The sequence below is a fragment of the Seriola lalandi genome, unplaced genomic scaffold, assembly GCF_002814215.2.
Source record: "Seriola lalandi dorsalis isolate HSWRI2012SDOR001 ecotype SW California unplaced genomic scaffold, Sedor1 jcf7180002054606, whole genome shotgun sequence".
Classification (NCBI taxonomy): domain Eukaryota; kingdom Metazoa; phylum Chordata; class Actinopteri; order Carangiformes; family Carangidae; genus Seriola; species Seriola lalandi.
In genome coordinates, this window is record NW_019525159.1 from 3,515,092 (window position 1) to 3,537,035 (window position 21,944).

The 21,944-nt window shown below is 41.4% G+C and overlaps 2 protein-coding genes across 4 annotated transcripts in view; both read right to left on the reverse strand.

Moving 5' to 3' along the window:
• The window catches only part of bmpr1bb (bone morphogenetic protein receptor, type IBb), a 62,856-nt gene extending 51,115 nt beyond the window's left edge, over positions 1-11,741 (reverse strand). The window contains exons 1-3 of the mRNA XM_023419545.2: positions 11,476-11,741; positions 7,793-7,862; positions 5,440-5,606 (exon numbers count right to left, since the gene is read on the reverse strand). The gene's annotated coding sequence lies outside the window, so the exon portion shown is untranslated. The remainder of the gene's footprint in view (positions 1-5,439; positions 5,607-7,792; positions 7,863-11,475) is intronic.
• Positions 11,742-12,191: 450 nt separating this feature from the next.
• The window catches only part of pdlim5b (PDZ and LIM domain 5b), a 38,177-nt gene continuing 28,424 nt past the window's right edge, over positions 12,192-21,944 (reverse strand). For all 3 annotated transcript variants that reach the window (XM_023419564.2, XM_087177484.1, XM_023419562.2), the window contains exons 6-13: positions 20,910-21,064; positions 20,093-20,120; positions 17,094-17,257; positions 14,676-14,856; positions 14,293-14,473; positions 13,731-13,851; positions 13,529-13,644; positions 12,192-13,423 (exon numbers count right to left, since the gene is read on the reverse strand). In XM_023419564.2, the coding sequence (XP_023275332.1) occupies positions 13,334-13,423; positions 13,529-13,644; positions 13,731-13,851; positions 14,293-14,473; positions 14,676-14,856; positions 17,094-17,257; positions 20,093-20,120; positions 20,910-21,064 (1,036 nt within the window). In that variant the 3' untranslated portion in view covers positions 12,192-13,333. The remainder of the gene's footprint in view (positions 13,424-13,528; positions 13,645-13,730; positions 13,852-14,292; positions 14,474-14,675; positions 14,857-17,093; positions 17,258-20,092; positions 20,121-20,909; positions 21,065-21,944) is intronic.

The window sequence follows — 21,944 nt, forward strand, 5'->3', positions numbered from 1 at the left end:
CTTACTATATTTATCTACAGTTTTGTTCTGCTGTTGCATCACAAGCATACATATCAAACAGTGACCTCCTGAGCAGCCAAAACACAACAATCCTGACAAAACAACCTCAACCGAGCTCTGAAGTGTAACCATGTGACCCTGAATTCTCTCTTAACATAAGTTCATCATTAATGTAAGGATCCCACAGGAGGAAAATTTTGGATACTGACTTTTTCCTAAAATGTTTTCGGCTGAATTAGAACTGGGTAAAAAGTCACAGAAATGTCAGGATGATTGTCCGAAGAATGTTTATCATCACAGTTTTGGCTTTCGTATGACCTGTAGAGCTTCTATCTGGAGGCTCTGTGTGGAGGAATGTAAACACTCATGGCAAGCAATTATAGTCTCATTATGGTTTGTTTATGACAGTCATCTGTGGTTCTCTGCCTTTAAAATGAAGCCACTACTGTTAATTTGATCGCTGTAAGTAAAAGCAGGAAATGGCGAACTTGCATTTGATTGACAATTAACTGGGGGCGATTTCACACTTGCTTAACCGACAAAGCGCACTCACAGACCACTGTCTAGATGATAAGTTATGTACATTTGTGGCACACAAAAGCCATTCTTCAGTACAAGATGAATGTGTCATGCTTTCCTCCTCACACAGTACATTAACCCTGCACCCTCACTGGACAGCCCTGTGATCAAAGTCTGCCAAATTCCTTGGTGATGATTCCCCTTTTGGGTCCAATGTCAGGATCAGAGACTGGAGCAGAGACAGCATACTCAGTCAAACAAGCCATGTAACATTAATTTGCGATGCCAGATCTATTGCAAAGGCACACATGAATCCCTGTATGTGCACAGACTGACCAAGACAAGGCACAGAGACAGCTGCCCTGTCACCCTGTGTCTAATATAGATAGACAGTGGGTGAAGAAACGATTGGACGCAGTGGGGCGTCCATTCAGCTCACGGGGGGTTGAGAACATCAAGATGATGATGAACTCCGTTTGTACCCAGTTCACAGTGTAAACTTGTGTCTGTGGACAGGAGAAATACAGCCTGCTTGGGTTTCTGCAGAAACATATCAAATGAAAGGGCAATTCCAAAGGAGTTCAAGAACTGTATCTTCAAAATCTGCCTATAAAAATGATTTATGATTTTAAAGACAGACAGTGGTTGCATTTTCATGCACAACAATAAATTAAACTATAACATGATTTAAGAATATTAGCTTAGTTTAGCATAGCATACAGACTGGAAACAAGGGGGAATCAGCTAGAAACACACTCGCAGGGCATTTGATGAAATGTTAAAATGTTTGCAGAGAGGACAGTCTGACATTGTAACATGTCGTAGAGGGGAATTTATGCGATTAAAGGAGCTATTTGTGAGTTTTGCTTCTGCTACATAACTAGCATTAGCGTTAACAGCTGTTTATTTACCAGTTTTGTCAAAGGCTTCAGCCATTGTTACATTTACAAGGGTATAATACGCCCTCTGAGCGGCACTACTTCTTCAGGGCAGCCTGGATGTTACAGTGGCTCGGTATCGGACAATGACGAGACAGTCCGACCAAGCCGAGGCTAGCTGGTTAGCATGCTAACTTCAGTACAAGAAAAGAGATGACAGAAATAGAAACAAAACATTAGGGTTGTTTTCCACTGCTGGAGACAACTCTTGGTGAGTAAAGGAATGAAGTTTGATGCTGAACTTGCAATGTTTCTTCTAGACTAGTAAGTTAACATTTCTTAATGCTAATGTTGGCTGTGTAGCGATAAAATAACTCACAAATAGCTCCTTTAATGCTCTGTAAAATGGAAAGAGAATGATCAGTCGAATGGTCATACATTATCTAAATCTAAACACAAGACACAAGAATAAAAGGTCTCGACCGCTAAAGAAAATGGACAACATTCTTGTATCTCACCTGTTCCTTCTGCCTTGCTTTCAGATACGTACTCTCAGTAGGCTTCACATGTAGTACACTTGACACACACTTTGAGTGTGTCATTCCAGACATGTTTACACAGACGTAGTTAGATCTCATAGTAGAAACCCTGTGGGCTTTGTCTTTGCCAGAGGATCCGCCAACCCCTCCTTACATCCCTACATCCCTCAATCCCCCCTTGTCCTTCTGAACCCTGGGGAAGGTTCAATTTTAGGGACTAAACTCCGGCTCGGCCCCTCAGGACTGTCTGTCTCCCTTTGCTGTATTTTGCTTGGTTTAGGTCAATTTACTGCCTGCAGTTATACTGTTACCAGTAGACTGTCAAGCCACCATGAGAATATTCCCACAACACACTCACATAGATGGTTTTCATGATCTGCAGCTTACACCGACACTGAAACCTAATAAAACAACACTGAGGAGAACCTAAATGAACGCTGCCAACTGGCCTTATTGACAAGACTATTAGCTTTACTCTGTTGTTGACGTTGGTTTGACGTGATGCCTCATCATCAGTCAGACTTGAACACCTTGGAACAGTCCCAACCAAGCCTAACCCAAGAAGCTGTAGTCAGGTCTGGGAACACAGCCGCCACCGGGCCCCGTCCGCGCGGAGACAGCGTCCAAAAAACTCTGCCTCCTCTCTGTCCGAGCCTGTCAGCGTGACCGAGGCCCTCCTGTCTGTGATTGATGACTGGAGTTCTGCATATTTCTGAAGCTGACACGTGCTGGCTCTGTTGGCTTGGAGTTGTCTCTGCTCTGTTTAGTTTACATTATTCTTATTATTTCTCTGACCAAGCCTGCTGTTGAGTGCATGCATGTGTGTGCGTGTGTACATGTGCGCACACAGGGAGGGGTTTTTCCATGCCCTCAGTTGTCCAGGTATGTGTAATGAAATCTTGAGTTCTGTTTTGAAAACCATGGGAGTTCCAGTCATTTTCACATTTGAGGTTTTTCTCTCAGCTCCCTTCTTCTCCCCTTCCCTCTCTCACCCACTCGTACTCCCATGGAACAGTCCACCCAAGGTTACTTACTGCTTAATTTGAAGCACTTTCAAAAAACTAAAATAAACACAGGTTTTAAAAGATGGGGAACACCCAGCATCTTGACCATTTTGTGTCCAGAAGCAGAAAACAGTTCTTAATTGTAGAAAAACTGTGTGTGTCTGTCTGTATGTTGAGGATAAATCAAGCATTTTCAGCTCAAACCCGAATCAGGAAACCAATAAAGCCACAAAATGTTGGCACTTGAGACAAAAGTCACTTATCTTGCAATTTTTTGCCAGAGAGAGTTTTGCACTAAAAGCCTGAGTAGTCATTAATTAAACTTGATCTTTGAGAAAAGTAAAAGAGAACCAAGAGGGCCATTGCTCAAAGGCACAGTACGCAGGTGGAGAAAAGAACGAGCAGCTGTTCACTAACACAAATACAAGCACAATCATGCAAACACACATACGTGCACACACACACCTCATAAAATGTTAGGGAGTTAACTCTAAAACAGAGTTGTGCTTGTGATAAAGGGCTGTTTAAACCAACACACTACTCTATCTAAACCAACAGCTACTCTTGTATCCCTTTTTCCTCAAAGTGAGAGTACTGGCGGTGAATATTCATCACCCTCTCCATACTGTGTCAGCACATGATAATGTGGTTGATGTGTGTTGACAAGCAGAGGACGGAGCTCATTCAGACAGACAGACATGAGCTCCACTCCAGTCTTTGTCTCTTATGTTGGTCTGATGCTGATTAAATGGACAGGCAAGTGTTACAGAGTATCTGCAATATAATTCCCTACATCTACGGGCCTGATACAAGCAACCGTGTTACTGAGTACGATGTAAACACCTCTGATAAACTGAACTATGTATATAAAATGTCATTGTGTTATGCGAGTTATCTGAGAGTCTACTGTATTGAAGGCAGCTGACCATTCATTTCAGCTACGAACGATACGCTTTTGATAGACAAGCATTCACGTAGCAAAAAGGCCAAAGCAAACGAGAAAGCATTTCATCCACTTGAAACTTTCTCCTGATGCTTAAATCCTAATCTGTGTATTCTGGCATTGCCAACGTGCACTTGTATGTGGCCATTCATGTGTGACTGCAGCCCCACATGTGTGGCTACGTAGCTGTAATTAACAGCTGTGTCTGCTCTTGAGCACCTGCAATAACAATCCGGGCTGTGGCAGGTTAGTCGAGTGCTACTCTCTCTCTCTCTTTTTATTGTAATCCGATCCAGCCTCTCCTCTACGTAAAGCTCTCAGGGGCCAGACTCGGAAAGACAAAGAGAGGAGCCAATGTCTCCTCAGACTGGATTGAAACCTCACCTAAAGATGAAGGACACCGATGTGGCTAACTCGATTTGAAGAACAGAAAAAAATGTTCTGCATGTCTGCATCAAGTCAAGTTTGAGCTATTTCCAGAGTTGCCAATAGGGTGTCGACGACATGGCTGATATCAATCTGATTAGTCAGTTCAAAGTCTTCAAAAGCATTCAATCAAGCTGCTGAAAAAGTGTTTTTTCCCCACATGAGGCCAAACCCAACACAACCTTGGCTAATTCATTCAAGGAAGTCTGTAACTTTTCTTTCACTAATGTCATCAGGCCCCTAAACCACAAACAAAGCACATAATTAAAGAAACTTAATCACAATTACAAACACTGCTACCAAGGTGGGTCCTATTAGCCTGAATGTCAGTTACTATAACAGTGTATTTGTAGCTATAAAAGAGGTTGACGTGAGACACCTTATACAGCTCAAATGATCTCTGCAGAACTCTCCACAAGAACTGGTATAAAAAAATAAAGAGAAAAACCATTGGAAATGTCACTGGGGAAAAGTCTGGAAGATCTTGACAACTGATGCCTCACGAACTGCTTCAACAAAGAACCACAGCTGTCACAAGCTGAAACGACCCACTGGGGATGTGACAGGCATACGCCGCAAATAGGGGTTGAAAACTACTGCAAACTGATGTCCAAGCTACAGCAACACGACTCACCTTTTGTTTGCAATAGTAATTTAGTTAATCCAAAGTTAAAGTCCTTTTCATGAAGTGTTGACATGAGTATGACACCTGTCACCTGTTTTGGCTGGCTCCCTAATCCTGCAACCGATGCCAAAACCTATCAGGGATTGCATTGTGATGTAGTGTTGCGTGTGAGTGTGTGTCTGTGTGTGTGTGTGTGTGTGTGTGTGTGTGTGTGTAGCTTGTTTCAAGATAAAGCATTGTGCTATTGAGAGCCACAATAGATGCTGAAAATACACTCTCTTAAACATCTGACAGACTGTAGACAGATGACAAATATGTAACACTAATATCTCAGTAAGTGTGTTCCTGTTTATTATTCACTATTGCGAGGTTAAAGGTCGTATTGTTTTTACTCGTCCACAGACACGTCCACACTCCATTCTGTCCTGCTTGCTCCAGGATGTGAGTGAGTCTTTAATTAACGGATTAGTGTTGATAAGAGATTTCACTCTCAGGGCGGACTCACCTGATATGATCTATGCAAACCCAGCTTCTTCTGTACCGTCACTGCCGCATCCTCCTCATCCTCCTGTATCCCGCGGGTTTGAAATGCAAAGCGCTGATGTCAGCACATTTCCATGCGGACGGCCTCACAGGTACGACTCTAAATGCTCTCTCTGCCCTCTCCTGAATCTATGGGGAAAAAAAAAAAAAAAAAAGTCACATATGAAACCCATTTCACCATCTGTCATCAGAAACACAGGGCTGAGCAACAGGAAAAACATGAACAAGAGAGAAATTGATTTCATCTGTTTCTCCATCTCCGCTCTCACAGCCTGAGTGGCACTCGCTGTCACTTGCCATTTCGCCGACGAGCATGACGCTCAATTGCAGAATCAGATACGGTGCAGAACGAGGTCTACAGTAGGACGGACACACTAAAAAAAAAATATGAACAAAGCTTTTGAGACTAGTCTGTTGAAAGATCAAACTGTCAGGGGAGATCTCGTTGATGTGTTTTGAGTGCGGTGAAACACAGAACCCCTTCTTTATACAGATATAAGGGATTAGGAACTTTAAAATTCCCAGAAAAGAAAGAAAGTGTCATAAAACATATTCCACTAACCCTGGGCCAATATTTTATCAGCGAAATAACACTGAGTCACAGCTGGGTACGGTGCTGAACACAGCGAGGAGTGTTGAATCTTGGACTTTCCCTCGCAGATGAAACAGGTGACTTATACTGTGATTCTGGGTGGTCCGGCTGACCTGTCTTTTCTTAATAAACCGCTAAGTTAGAGCATAATTATTGGTTGACATTCTGCCTGCTACCTGCTCGTCAAACGCGTGTATGTGTGTGTGTGTGTGTGTGTGTGTGTGTGTGTGTGTGAGAGAGAGAGAGAGAGAGAGAGTGAGAGACACTGTGTTTGCGACAGTGCACACTCTAACACTAGATGGGACCACCATTCTCAAAACGTGTACAAAGTTAAAGCGATCTTCCCATGCAGAAATAATATTTGCATAACTTTATTCTTTGACTCTGTGCAAGTCTCGTCGTTTTCACATCACACATGCTCACATGCATGCACGCACAACAAACACACACACACACACACACAGCTGTCTTTTATTTGCCAGGATCCAGACGCAGATACAGTGTGAACTTTAACACACAGATTCTTGACATTCTTTACGGGTGTGAGTTACTCTCCAACTCAAACTGGTGCTTGGCTTCGGCCCCTGCCAGCGGGTCACTGTCACAGAAGGAGCCGGAGCGAGAGCCTCTCGCACATATACAGGCTACTATTGTCCTCTCTGGCTACAGTAACTCTGATTTTCACGGCGCTGCGTTGCTTCGGCTCCTGACTGTACACTGCGGCTCTGTGTTGGAGCTGTGTCAGCATATTTTGCTGTTTATGATGGGTTCCTGTAGTGGCAAGTTCATTGCTTAATGTAAAAGGAATGCTAATTAAATGATGCAGCACGCCTGCTCACTGTTGAAATCAAGGGGGCAAAAATATACAGTTTGTCCATGGCCTCGCCAGAGACTAACAATGACTCTTTGTGCTCCCCTCCACTTAATACGTGTGCTAATATTTCAAAATGTCTCTATAGATTTGACAGCAATAAGGGGCTAAAATAATATAAAGAACAATGTCCAAATCTGTTATATAATTCAGTCAAAACTGTGGCATTATTAACTGCTTCATCTTCTATGCACATGAACAGACATTCACCAGCCCTGCGCTGCTATGATAAATCATTCAGGTGAAATTAAAGCTTCTGAGAGTTTCTAAAATTTACTACTCTCTATCAGATGTTGATCTCGTTCATTTCCGGCACTCGGGTCAGCAGACGGACCCTGCGTCTAGCCTGATACTTTAGTGGAGAAAAACAGGATTCTATTATAGTCAGTGTGGTTTATTTTACATGGCCATCCACAGGCTAAGCAGAAAGTCAATTAGCTCGCCACTTTGGAGGCAAATTGCTGCCGAGACGAAATTACAATCTCAAAACACACAAACAATCTCCCACACACACACACACACACACACACACACACACAAACTCAGGATCAGCCCTGCCAAATACTACATCTACTGCAGGAAAATCAACACTCAGTCTATCGTGATCAATACAGCTTTTAGGCTTTGGATTTCACTTTCTTCACAATATTATCGGTTCGGAGCATCAAGTAAGACCACTTCAAGTTACATTTGAGAGTTTACATGAATCGATACATCTCAACCAACAACCAAGAAAGTGCAGATAAACGTGTGTGATGTCAATCAATTTAGGAGAATAAAGTACGTCTAAAAGTTTTAAAAATAGACGATTCAGTCAAACAGAGATGCAGAGTGCTCGAGAGTTTGTCTCACCATCCAAACACGGGAGATCAGAAAGCATCCTGTCACCGTAGCCAGCCAGAGCTCCAGCACTCGTCTTTCTCTGGAAGAAAAAAAAAAAGTAGAGTTTTGTGAAGGAGCTCATGTGTCTGCCATCTATGACTGAAAGGGCTGAGACTAAATTTCAAGCTCAGGTCATTTCCTTACTTTGACTTTTCACGCAATCATGCAAAGTAGTCCTTACCCTCTTCTGTTCTTCATCCTGTACCTCATTCTCCCTCTTTTTTTCTTCTGCCCCTCTCTCTCTATCTCTCTCTCTAATAACAGGATGTCGGCTTTCTCTCACATGGTTGCCGACCTTCCAGGCAAAGAGCAGATGCTGTTTGCAGCTTTTAAGTAAATCCCGTTGTTACCCACATTTGTCTCTTGTCAGTGACCATCGATGAAACAGTGAGCGCGGCATCTGTGCTTTGGTCTGGGCGCTGAATTAATTGTGAAAGAGCCGGCGGACCCTATTGGTAAAAGGGAGATTACAACTAAGTGGAACAAGATCAGCAACCTGTACTTCCTAGCTGATGGGAGCCAGACGAGGCAAAGGATAAAACTACCGGTGATCGTAATGACAGTCTATCTTGATTTCAAACTTAAACTGAAGATTTCTGGGGTGTGCGCCACAAAATGATCGTCTCTATCCATCATCCGGAGAGGGATGAGGCTGTCTGGAACAAATACAAGCACAGGCCTGCGTCCCAGGCAATATCTGTGTTGTTACAAAGAAAATAACGCTGTGCGATTGTGTCTTTCCTTTGGTATGTATCGGTGTGCATGCACGGGAGACAGACTACAGACTGTTAGTGCGTGGGAGGAACAGCAGCCACTGGCAGAAATCACTGTGAATGACAGCTGGAAAAGCCATACCTGTGGAAAGCCTTGATACGAGATGCTTCTCCATCAGTGTGTGTTCGTGTGTGTGTGTGTGTGTGTGTAGAAAAAAAGACATCATGAAAAAATATAATGTCTTAGCAGCTGGAAAAGAAATCAAGTAAAGTCTGTCTGCGACTGAATCTCTGACAGTTTGTCTCTGCAGTTCCACCTTTAGCTCTGTCTGACAGTCACTGTGCTCATATCACATGACAGACTGCTTAAAGCAGAAGTGTGAGGTGATAAACTCAAAACTTGAGTGTTATGTTTCTTCCGTCTTCAAACAGAAATCTAAAAAACATGAGTGTTCCTCAGTCTCACATCAGTCTCTGGTATCTTCACATTTTCTGACAAAAACCGCCCCCCCCCACGTTCTCCGTCATTACCTGGCTACTCCTGAAATACTGCTCCCATTGAGCTTGTTAATATGCACCAAATATCTCTGCTCTGATTGGCTGGGCTTGCTTCCTGCAATTATACGGGAGGAAACTGAGGTGAGGGGTCACAGCTTGCTAAGTTTAGCCCTGTGGACAAACCCAGACTGAGGCCAGTATCTACCTAGATCATGAGTGTTTGCGCACAAGTTTTTGTGCATCCAAGAGTGCAGCTGTCCCTGTGAGGAGCTGGTGTCCTCATTTCAACAGGTTTGTGCTGTTTGTGATTGTCTGATTACATGTTTAAGGGCAGGCAACCACATGTGCTTAAAATACAATAATCTAGTAAATAATATATATACACATGTACGGCTATTTTATGTCAGTTGAGAGTTTCATAATCTTTCTGCAGCCACATTTCCATCAAGCTTACATCATTTTGAAATGTGTGATGTCTCATCATCCTTCACTTTTCCATTTGTGCTGGTTTCATGGATAGAAGTCCATTAACCCATCCACAAGTGAACACACTGATTCTGATTCATATGTGAACACTCTGCGTGCTGTTAAGTATAAAATTTTAATCCCTCTAGATTACTGTTAGTCAGCATGACACTGCATATAGAGATCTGTGAGGACTCCACATCACAGCCATTTTTAACAAACAGGCCTGCCATCACACTGCTGCCACGACTGGGCCTTACAAGATGAATGCTGGTACATTTCACACACACGCACACGCACACACACACACACACACACACACACACACACACACACACACACACACACACTCACACACTCACATACTGTGTAAGCCATCAGTGCCAGAAAGTCAGACAAGCTGAAACACTTGAAGCTTGAGTCTGTGGTAGACCACAAAACACCGCCTTGCCATGCACGCTCACTTGACATGCCATCCTCATCGTGTAAGACTAATGACGGGCGTTCCTCCTGCCAGGAGCACAGCCAGGGCAAGGTCTGGGTGGTGGTGGGTGGTGGTGGATGGTGGGTGCTGGTTTGATCGCTCTCTGTGTGTCTAATATTACCCAATAAACGCTCACTCAGCTCTGCCTCAATGAGCCTCTGTGTCCTGCAGCGGGTTTCACGGCTTGATGGTGCATTCAAAGACAACACCACAGACCGTGCATGAGGTGCAGCAGGTTGAGCACGGCCGCTGAGATGCTGATGTAAACATCAGGACTTTAGTCGTGTCACAGACATCAGCTCTGGTTCACTGACTTGCTCGGTGATCAACTGCAGAGCACAGACAGGTTTTGTGTAATGCGTTCAACAGTTAAATGTTGCCATTGACCCAATGCCACTATACACCGACTGGCAATGGCGTCTTTAGCTCGCTGCCAGACATTAACACGCATGTACAGGGCGTCAAAGCAGTACACTTCATTCCATTTTTTTCCTGCACTGTATTTAACGCTACACTGACTGAGCACAACAATCATATTATATAAATCTGAGCTTCAAAGTTCAATCTCACTACAAGGTCCATTTGGTAGCTTTCGCACATATCACTTGGTCTTTATCAGCATTTTTATCTCATAATTCAACTTTTAAGTTATCACATGATGAGATTTCCTGATGGTCACTAATAAAAAAAAACTCTATGAAAAGCGTCTAAAATGCACTTGGTGATGAAGATTATGTCATGTATACGAAATATCCCAAACAAGCAACTGAATGCAGTAAAAGATACAGAGGAATAAAATAAAGCACACCTGCACCTTTAATCACCCATTTGTCAACACAGGTACCCCATGTCATATGTCATATCGTATGTTATTGACGGAGGTTACTTGTTCATCTACACCTGCAATGCAATCCTTGTGGAAAATAAATAAAAACAACGATCACATAACAGCAATCTTGACATTAAAATGACTAATATATTAATGGATAAGTTCATAACAAACAAGACACTAAGAATTCAGCAACATATTTTGAATTTACCTTCATCACTTTAACTATTACTGTCAATAATGCTCAATCAAAGCACAGTCAGTTAATTAAAACGTCTATAAACTCAACCCCATCTTATATTAAAGCAATTCTGGGAGCGATACTCTCCCCCTCAGACCAGGCATTAAGATGCACTGAGTGGCGATCATGGCACCAACCACTGATAAGCATCACCATCACCATCACCATCATCATCACCATCATCATCACAGCAGTTACTGTCGGGGGTCCCGCTGATCGCCCTGCAGCTGCCGCCAGTATCAAAACTCAAGCTCAGGCAGCTAAATAAGCACTTGAGCTGAATTCTGGCGAACAGCAGCGCGGAAAACAAATCGCAGATCCCCTCCGCTTTCACAGAGGAGCTTGATAATCACAACCGCAAGACCACCGCTGCAGATCCGACACACAGCGAGGTTTCAGTTTGTTAAGCCAAAGTAAACTTACCGTTTTCCCTCACGCTTTAAACCCGCATGATTCCAAGTTTGTCTTGATTTGAACAACCACTGCGCCGTTTATTTGCATGTGTCCTTCTGTCTTCTGGCAGAGTTTTCCAAGTGTTCCACGGCTGTTTTTTTTTTTTTTTTTTTTTTTTTTGAGGCTGGTTAAATGTCGAGTCGTCCTGCGCACAGCTCCCACCTCCGACGTCTTGGAGAAGTGCACATCAGTACGCTCAGCTCATCTCTTGCTGTAGGTACATTTCCTTACAATAACACACTCCTGTTGTCTGTCATTCTTGAATTATGTGACTGTGTATATCCACAACAGAATTGTTATTAGTTATTAGATAGGAAAGAATGCACCAAGTGTCTCTGCGCCTGGTGAGCGCTGTTTCTCCTGTCCCTATGGAGATGTGTACTCTCCCCCCCCCCTCCTCTTACTGCAGGTGAAGTGTATGAGGCAGCTCGTGCTGGTGCCTGTCTGCCTTTCTGTCTGAATAATTACTGTCACAACTACAGATTTATAAATCTATAATACACATAGGAGCCATGATGCATCATTTCTTTCTGTGCATTGACAAACACATAAAAAAAGGACATTTGCACAAACAGGGTATTTGCAGGAGAAGAAGAATTCCTTTTGAATGTTCCAGTCCAAGGTCAGCCACATTAACTGGGATAAGACAGTGTTAAAGAGCTACAACATAAGACATACTCGAGAGCTTTGACATTGTTGAACCCTTTTATTTGAAATGAAAGTAAGAAGAGAAGTGCTTATTTATCCACAGTGTTCACTGAGAAAATATCCATTACACAAATACAAATACATGTTTTTTTTGTTTTTTTTCTATGCATAGAAATTGTGCAAGACAAAGCTCACAGCAGCTTCTGGAAGTATATATTAAAATAGTTTTGTGTTAATTGACTGAAATCTACCAAACATCATGCATTTTCATGTCAGGAACTAGTTAAATGAAGTAAATTTTCGTGAGGGTATTCACTACAAGCATGCTCACTAACCATTTTGTTCCTGAATTACAGGCATTGAAAAATATACATAAACAGCAGAGCATCACTACTTGATCTGTCTTGTCATCGCAGAGCCCTTTCAAAATACTCCTGGACTGAACTCATTTTCATGCGTTAACTATAAAGCAGGGCCAGCAGTGTCAGATTTACACACTGCTATGCATGTTACTACTGATTTGTGCTTTCATTTACTGGGAGTGATTAAATACAGCATTACTTTAAAACAATAAAAAAATAATAATAAAATTTCCCATTTTTTTTCTGAAGGCTAGATACCCATAAGTCTTTTTGACTTGAATGGTCCCTGCTTACAAATAAATATATTTTTTTCCCCTTAAATAATCCTAATTTCTAAACCTTGCACTCACTTTAGTAACACATGGCATAGCTTAACTCGTCATCATTTTTTTTTTCCAAACATGTGACCCCTGAGGGGCTCAGTAGGTCATTGCAGTAAACTACATGTAATGTATCCTATTCTGTGTTAAACAAAAATGCCTATCGAGAGCTTAACACACCACCGCACAAATAAAAAGCCCAGCTAAAACTCATGTATTAAAATCCACTTGCACAGATATAGAACTGGCAGAGGGGGGCTAACAGTGTATTCAAATGTACTCCTGCTATTCATCCAAAAAAAACCAAAAAAACACTGAAATGAAATAACCAATGAGAATGGTGAATTAAAATACTAGCGTAAAAATAAAGCTTACAGTGGAACATCTGACCAAAAGTTATTCTAACAGATAAATCAGATCAGTTTTACCATCTGACTGAAATATAGATCGCTGTAAACTGACACCGTTACCCTCTCCCGTCTGATTCACAGAGGCAGGTCAGATGTTGACAGTGTGGGCATGTTTCTTGCACAAAGGCTTGTCTTTTTTGGAGAAGAATGCCTGACCCTCCAGACTAGCAGAGCAGACCTGTGGAGAGAGCAGCGTTGTTATTCACACAATATTCTCAACATTCTCTCATTTTTGAATCCAACCCTTGTCGTTGCTGGGAGTGAAGTCGTCCCCCTGACCTACCGCGCACACAAAGCAGGTGTCATGCCAGGTGAATCCTAGAGCGTCCAGGAACTTGTCCCCTGCCTCGATGGGGAAGTCACACCCATGGCAGTTGGTCCCAAACAGGTTGTAGTAGTCTGAGTAAATAGTGCATTGACAACATCTTAGTCTATTTGCATATAAGGTTGTCATTACAAGATCTTATTTGGGCTTCCTGCTGTACCTTTTTCACAGTATGGCCGTCCATCCTCCATGTGAAACATGCTGCCTCTGATTGGCTGCTGGCAGGCAGTACAGACGAAACAGGACACATGCCAGGTCTGTTTCAGGGCATTCATGACTTCCTGCAGAGAAAATATAAAATAACAAATGAGGAACAGCTCTTAATATCATAGTCCTAATGTGATCAAAGTTTTTTTTAAATAGTGAGGACAGTAAACATTGTTTTTGTGAATGAAACAGACTCAAACCTTTAAGGTTACCATTAAGGATCATATTGTTTTCTTATCCTGTAGATGTAGTTGGATTAAGAATATCATTTTATATCTAAATCCCAGTTCTTGTTTGAACGAGAACATCCACCCAGACCTTACTAACATATAAGGTACAAAAGATAATATACATGGGTTGCATTTGTTTTAATAGTTAAATTAAAACATGAATCTGCAGTGTGTCCAATGGATGAATCAGTCAGTCTCTGCTTTACGTCTTTAAATGATGACAGCGACTGATAAGTACAAGTAGACTGAACCAAAGAACGATAACCTTTCAGTTTTACAACTCACCCCCAGAATCTTCTGGTTGCAGCGGGAGCAGGTGGGAGCGAAGAACTGCTCATAGCAGCGTTCGCAGTACACCTGGCCCTTCTCCTCCACAAATCCACGGTCTGCCAGGGAGGAGTGGCAGTGAGCACAGTTGAATTCCTCAGGGTGCCATGACATGCCCATGGCCACAAGGAATGGGCCCCTGGTGAAAAGAAGCGAGGGGCAGAGGATTCCAGGAAAATTACTCAAATATATAAATAATTAATAATAAAAAAAACATCTGACCACTAGATTTAAACTTTTAGACAATGAATCTGCGCAGTGCAAGTAGAATTTATCGTTTATTATTTTATTGTTCTAAAGTTCATATTGTAAATGCATTTTTTTTTTTTTTTGCTAGTTACCTGATGACAGTGTTGCACTTGTTGCACATCGGGGTGCGTGTACCGGCTGGGATGTGCTCAGCCCGCTGAACCACAGAGTTGAGGTCCTCTGGATGTGGCTGTGGGGTGGGGCGGTCCGGACCTTTGGGAGCAGGATTGGTGACTTTGCCAAATGAAGGAGCTACCCCACCCTTAGGAAAACCTAAGTCAGCAGGGAAAATAATGTGTCATTGTTCAAATGGAAAAATACCTGGCCCAGCGTGAATGTATGAGATAAAGCATTAAACAAAACGTATTGTCCCGAACTAAAAATAGAGCAAACAATCAAACAAACCATCAATACACTTTCTTGTCATAAGAATTGTAGTTTTCTTCCACGAATACACGACTTTCTCCACTCATTTCTTAGCATCACTGGACCAGAACATATGTGCACATTTTAGGTGTGTGTAGCCAGATAATGAATGGGAATGATTTGATGATCTTTAACCTCCATGCCCAAAGCATGAGACAGCTGGGCTGGACAGAGCCACCCCACCCTCCACGGACAAGGGATTGATTTTTCCCTCTGAGGGAAACAACACATTCCCATAGTCAGAGCAGACACCTGGAAAAATAATCCCCCTCTAGGATGCACAGTTTTTCCTTCTCTTCTTTTTCGCATTCAGGACGGAGGTCAGTGCCGGCCACCCTCAGAGGGAGTGCTCGGGGGGTTGCGGGGATTGGGGACAGAGACTCTATTGAAATACAGCACCATTATCAAAGACTTGGGAGGTCAAAGGACAAGTGCTCCCGAAATTTCCTCGTAACAGTGAACAAACGAACTGAATAAACAGAACGGGGAGCTAGCAGGGAAGAGAGAAACGGTGAGAGTGTGTTTAATAAGAAGAAAGAAGTTGGGTCGGAGAGAGACATGGCCTCGAAATAGTGATAAAAATGTGATTCTCTGAGATATTTTGCTGGTTGATAATTATTGTCCAAAATAATGTTTCTGTTATGGTTCATTTGATGGCCTGCTCTTGATATAAATACACTTGACAGCTGCTTCCTGTGAAAACATCAAACGTGATTATCCCTAAAATTTGCAGTGTCTCTCACGCCCGACCAGGGCCATAGTTACCACTGAGAACACTGAGCTGATGTCCTTGGTATATTTGGGGGACTTATAACCCTGGGGGTAGTTTACAATCGAAAACTTACAGATGGTTGGCACTTCATAGACAGATTCCAATCATCTTACACTCAATATGTTTAGATACGACTACGTCTAGTTCATCAAAATAATGAAAAAAGGATTCCTTATTTCCTCACCAGAGCTATTAGTGTCAGTATGGAGGGAAATAACATAACGTACAGAAAATAGAATCAACAGGCAACTGAAAAATATGGCTATGTGCCCTTCCCAAACTTATATGAAAAAATGTGTTAGTAGAGTGCTGTGTTTGTTTCACTGTCATAGTCAAATAATGAAAGTGACTAGAGTACAAAATAACAAAAAGCATCTGTATTATGTAGCTAAAAAAGTTAGTTCAGAAGAGAAAAGACTGTTCAGGAAAAGAAATGCAAATGATGCAATTTACTCCTCAGATATTAAACAGATCTTTTTATAGTATGTATAACATTTAAATGTGATTGTACCATCTTTCTTTTTCTTTTTTTTTTCAATGAAATGTACAGCCTAAACATTATGCTAATTTCCATCTTTAGAAGGTGCCAGCAGTTAAACTGCAGAAATGATTTAGTTATGTAAATAAAATGAGAAGGTCACATTTCACATACCACATATCCCAGCCCCATTCCACATGGTCACTATGAGATACGTGCTTGTTTACTCGAACTCAAGTATGTGTTAATCTGATGAATAACACAGCCAACAGAGAACTAACTGTGGCTTCTCCTACCCTCTCCCTGTGGCACCTTTCAACAGCCATTTCTTAAAAAGGCCTCTGGAGAACTACGTTAGGGCACATAGTGTATCTGTTCATGTATGAGTGCATACTTGTGTCTTAGTATTGCTAATAATGACCCCTGACTGATGCCTTTCAGTGAATATTTATCCTGACCACCTCGGGGTCTCGTGGCAGGGATTTGTGTATTTTAACAGCAGCCTTCACACAAAATAAAATACATAATTCTCAATTTCACAATCTATTTAACTAAGGCGATCTCGGGAAAAGCTAATAATCTGAGCTCATTAACGGAATACCTCAGGTTTTTATAGAGCTCATAATCTTAAATGGCTTAGTGTTAGGTATTAAACCTGCAATAAACATTACAGCTGAGCAGCAGTGATTTTGAAGAATGGAGCTGCCCTCTATAGGCTGAAATAAGCGACTACACATACTTTTACATTCCTAGCAGAAGCAGAACCACAGTCATTCAAGTGGCAGTAAATAACAGACATTGGTAAGGATTTCTGCACAGCATATGATACCGTACCTGGTGGACCTCCAGGCTGGAAGGAGGGCTTGGTCTGCGCTACAGGGCTCTTGAATGTGGAAGCGGGGACAACGTTGCCATTCCTGGGTGCTGCTGCAGATTTGGAATATGTTTTCGCTGCAGGCGACGTGTACATAATGGGAGTGGCTTTGTCAACTGCCTCACTACGAAACAGATACACACACATCATATAAACCGTAACTCACAACAACAGACTCACACATATAAATAAGATAGAAATCTTTGAGTGGAACTGTGTCTCCTGTACAGAATACTGCTTAGTGTGACCTGGTCAATCTGCAGGTCCTTCTAAACATTACAATCAGTGAGTTGGAGTCTCAGTGACACATGTAAACAATCAAGACAATTATAGGGGCACTTTGTAATAAGCCTATATACTCCTGCTCACTGTCCATAGGGTTTTTTTTTTAACTACTGACATAAGGGAACAATTACAGGTGGTGAAGCCATAGTATCTACTGTACATGCAGCTCATCCTCCAACACTACCCTTCATTTGATCATTCAGCAGGAGGAGATAGCCAGGGGTGTAATCTTAAAAAAGTGGTTATTGCTTTTAATCTCCTGACACAGCAGAGACAGAGACACTCCGATGCAGTGGGGGTGTCTTTTCCCGTGGCAGTACAAAAATGTTAAGTGCCGCAGTATATTTTAGGAGAAAATGAGAAGTGCTAGTCTTTCTGGTCACCACCCCTTATAAAATTTCACAGCTTTTCATTTCCAGTTGACAATCTCCTGTAGGCGGCCAAGTGTCCAAGCAAAATGAAGGCTAAAAACTGATGTATTGTTGCGTATATTTCTCAACTAGTGAAGATTTAACACTATAACAGTTCAGTACATTTAAGCTGCTTCTCAAACAATACTATATTTGATTGAATCATAAATCATTTTTTGGCCTTTTCTTGCTGCCTAGATTGACCAGCTGAGCAAAAGATTTGCACCAACAGATTGTAACCTTTCATGTTTCAGCTACAGGTCACTGCGTATTTCTGACAACAAATCCTACATTCTCTCAGCCACAGATTTGTCTGTCAGTTTATACAATATCATCAACTCGTAGTACTTTAGTGTCTGTGACCTGTCTACAATCAAAATTATGAGAAATCTTGGTGAGAAATTCATTGTGTCTTTAAATGTAGCACTTTGCCTACATGTTTACGGCTTTGAATGATGTGTAACAAAACCAGTTATAATACTCTGATTTACGTGACAATCAGAAACTTGCAATGACAACAGTAACAGCTGGTCGGCTACAAGACAGCACACTGGAAGGAAACACACTGGTTCATATGGCTGGATAATAATATAACTTGGAACATCCAATGCCTGGAGTACTGCTGCCTAAAATGGAACTGATTCACATTTCGTTGTACATGGAATAATATAATACATATATAATAATAATCTGTTAATGGAAACAGACATTTTTAACCTTCTACGCCTCGTACACAACTAATTCCTTCACATCATAAGCCTTCAGCTACTGGAAATTCCTAATACACACGTTGACCGTTTTCTGCCAGAGAAGAAGATAAAAAAGGAATGAAAGATTAAGAGATAGGCAACAGCAGTAAGGGAAAAAAATTTATTGTGGTAAAAGCTGACAGATCAAACAGCTTCTGTTAGTATAGACAACAGGCAAAAAAGATACAAACATGCAGAGAAAAACAAAGTATAAGAAAGTATAGAAGTACAGAAAGTGTGCAGAGCAAAGTGGAGGCTCGGACATAAACAATATGCTAAAGAAAAGTACACATGTACTGTACACTATAATATGATGCAATGTTGCATTTCCAAGTACTTATGTTAACTTGCATGCGTGCATTTAATTTACATTTTGAAATATAATTACATATACTTTAGAACAATTTTTACAACAGGGTTTGTTAGCTGGTCATTCACATTTTTCTCATTGTATTAAACCTTTGGCAGTTGACATTTCATACCTGCTGTGCCAAATGAAGAGTGTAACTATGTTGCTATGCAAAAAGAGGCAATGTGAATTTTAATAATGGTCAAAATAAAATAAATAAAATACGAAACAAAACAAAGCGCACTTTTGTCTACTGTACATTTAGTGCTCGTGCTGAAACGTCATGATGCCAATCTCTCAGCTTGTTGTACATGTGTCCTACAGCTTCTGGGTCCAACTTGTTTGCTCTGATGTTTCCCCATAAAGAGAAGATCAGAGGAAAAAAGGGAAAAAGGAAAGTTGGAAGGTTAATGTAGGAGAATAAAAGTAAAAGTTAACACAAGAGGAAACACAGGGATAAATGAAGGAAAAATAGCAAGTCACAGAAAACGCACAGTCAGATATAAATATAAAAAGATAGACTTTCCTTTTGCAGATGTGTTGAATTATAAACCAAGGCAGATGTGTAATATCTGTCTTCACGAAAAGAACACTGAATAAAATCCCACTAACAGAAGGAGAACAGGAATCTCCTTCTGGCAGGGCTGCCATTACCCACAATACCACTTAATTAGCCACAGTTTCCAGTGAGTGACACACTGATTGGTTGGGGATCTGGTGTGGAGGGCAGACTGTGCTTACTGCTGAGTAAATCGACTTAAGACTGAGAAGAGCAGTAGCCGTTACAGCCTGTGCTGAGTCTACGGCTGTCTCCACTCAACCATCTTCCTCTGAGAGCTCGCAGTGCGGTCTCTCCAAATTTAGTCTTAAATTGAGCGTGATGCTGAGCGACCATAAGATAAGGAAATCAGGACTTAACTCTGAATCACAGGCTAACAGACGTGATTACAGGAGGACTGTGAGGGCGGCCAATTCTGAATTTGAAACCTCTATAATCAAGAAATTATTAAAACTGTAACAACACCATTGCTAAAACAGATGCATTACGTATAACACTGAAAAAAAAAAAAAAGTATTCACAGACAGAGGAGAAAGGCAGACAGAGAGTGGATGACCACTCACAAACACACACACATATTTGATGTTGAAAACCACAAACTACTTACTTCCTTCCACTGTTCTCTGGAACTTGATCTGCAACAATGAAGGAAAAAAAAACACAATTGAAAACACAATTAATGGCAAGGGAGGATAAAGGCAGACACTCTTGTTAAAAACAATGCCGCTGCTGGTTGCTACTCTATCTCTGCTCTGACTTATTCTACCTTCATCTTGTCATCGTAAGAACTGAATGAGTGAAGCACATTGAATATACATCAAAATGTTCAAAGCACATCACATATTCCACAAAGGTCTGGTAACATCATTTGGCAAAAATAGAGAACGACACAGACAAATATCTCATCTTACTTTATTCTAATAAGTAAGTTACTGTAAATGTCACTGTGCATCAGTTGAATAGATCCACATACACACACACACACACACACACACGCAATCCTTAGGGATGGAGGGAGGCCCAAAACCACAGGCTTCTCATGTAACCATCAATGACTCTTACAGTCAACACAGTAATATGAAAAATAAATTAAATCAAACGGTGATGAAAGCTTTCTTTTATTATTTAGAAGAACTATGAAATCACTATAATCTACAGAGGGAATTGAGTTTTGATAAATGAAATATGATTATAGAACAGGGTAAGTAATAAAAGCCAGTTATAGAGAAAAAATGACCCTAAGATTGGCCGTCTTTGGATAATTACTCAGTGCTCCAGCCTATAGTGATTTAAAAGGGCCTTAAAAGAGCCTTACAATACTCAGCCTGTTTCAGCACTTAAATAAACACCAGTAATAAGTCTCAACAGATTCTGCATCATCGACTTGTTTAAGGTCATGTGAGCACACTGAAGTCGGTACATACCATTTTCAGTGCCGGTGAGCTGGGCCAGGATACGGAAGGAGCGGGACTGGGAGGTGCCCGTTCGTGGATGCCAGTCCTCTGTGTCCTCAATCAGACGCTTCTTGCTGGTATCACTCACTGCGGTCGCGTGATTCTCGGGCTCTACAAAAGGTTTCCTGCAAAAATCAGATCAACCACGTTACAGACTCGGAAAGCAATTGTGTTTTAAACACACAGAAAAAAATATACCAAGGATATCACGGCTAAAAACAACCGTTAAAACAATTGTTGCACTGTTAAATATTAACTTTTCAAGTTAATAGGATAAAAATGTCCCTGTTTACACACACAATCTCACAAACAAATGGTATTCATAGCAACCAACACACACTGTACATATATAAGTCACGAGTGCTCCATATTCAATCAAGGTGTAGCTTGTAGATACACGTTAGAAACCATGACCTAACAGCTGTTAGGTCTCAATTACCTCCTTGGTCTAGGTGGAGGTGGAGTTCTACAGGCGAGCAATGAGAAGGCAGAGAGGAAAAATGCACAAAGGCAGAAACAGATTTAAAGTCACATTAAGTGCTAAGTACACCGTATGCACTGCGTACACAGGAGTTATGAAACTGTTCTGACCTATACTTACTTAACACTTCTCTGAGGCTCACTATTAGGGAGGAAAACCACAGAGTATAAGTCAGTCAGATAGTAAAACTCTATGTAGCAGTGTCAAAGGATGGTTGTTAATTTAGATTCACTATACTAAAATGGTGAAGTTCAGATCCACTGCATATTAAGATCGGTGAGTGTTTAATACATGAAGGTGGCAGTGACCAAATCTCACCACAAGATGGGAGTAATGTGCTTTAAAATGGGGGGTGGGGGTCGTCTTTTTTTCCAAATATAATTTGATGGTTCACTAGAATGCAATAATATTTATGTAAAGCGTTTACATGCACCGTTTAGTTCAAGTGCCGTTCCAAACTGAGTTAAATTAATATCAGAAGTGTGTGTGTGTGTGTGTGTGTTTATTTGTGAGCGTATGTGTCA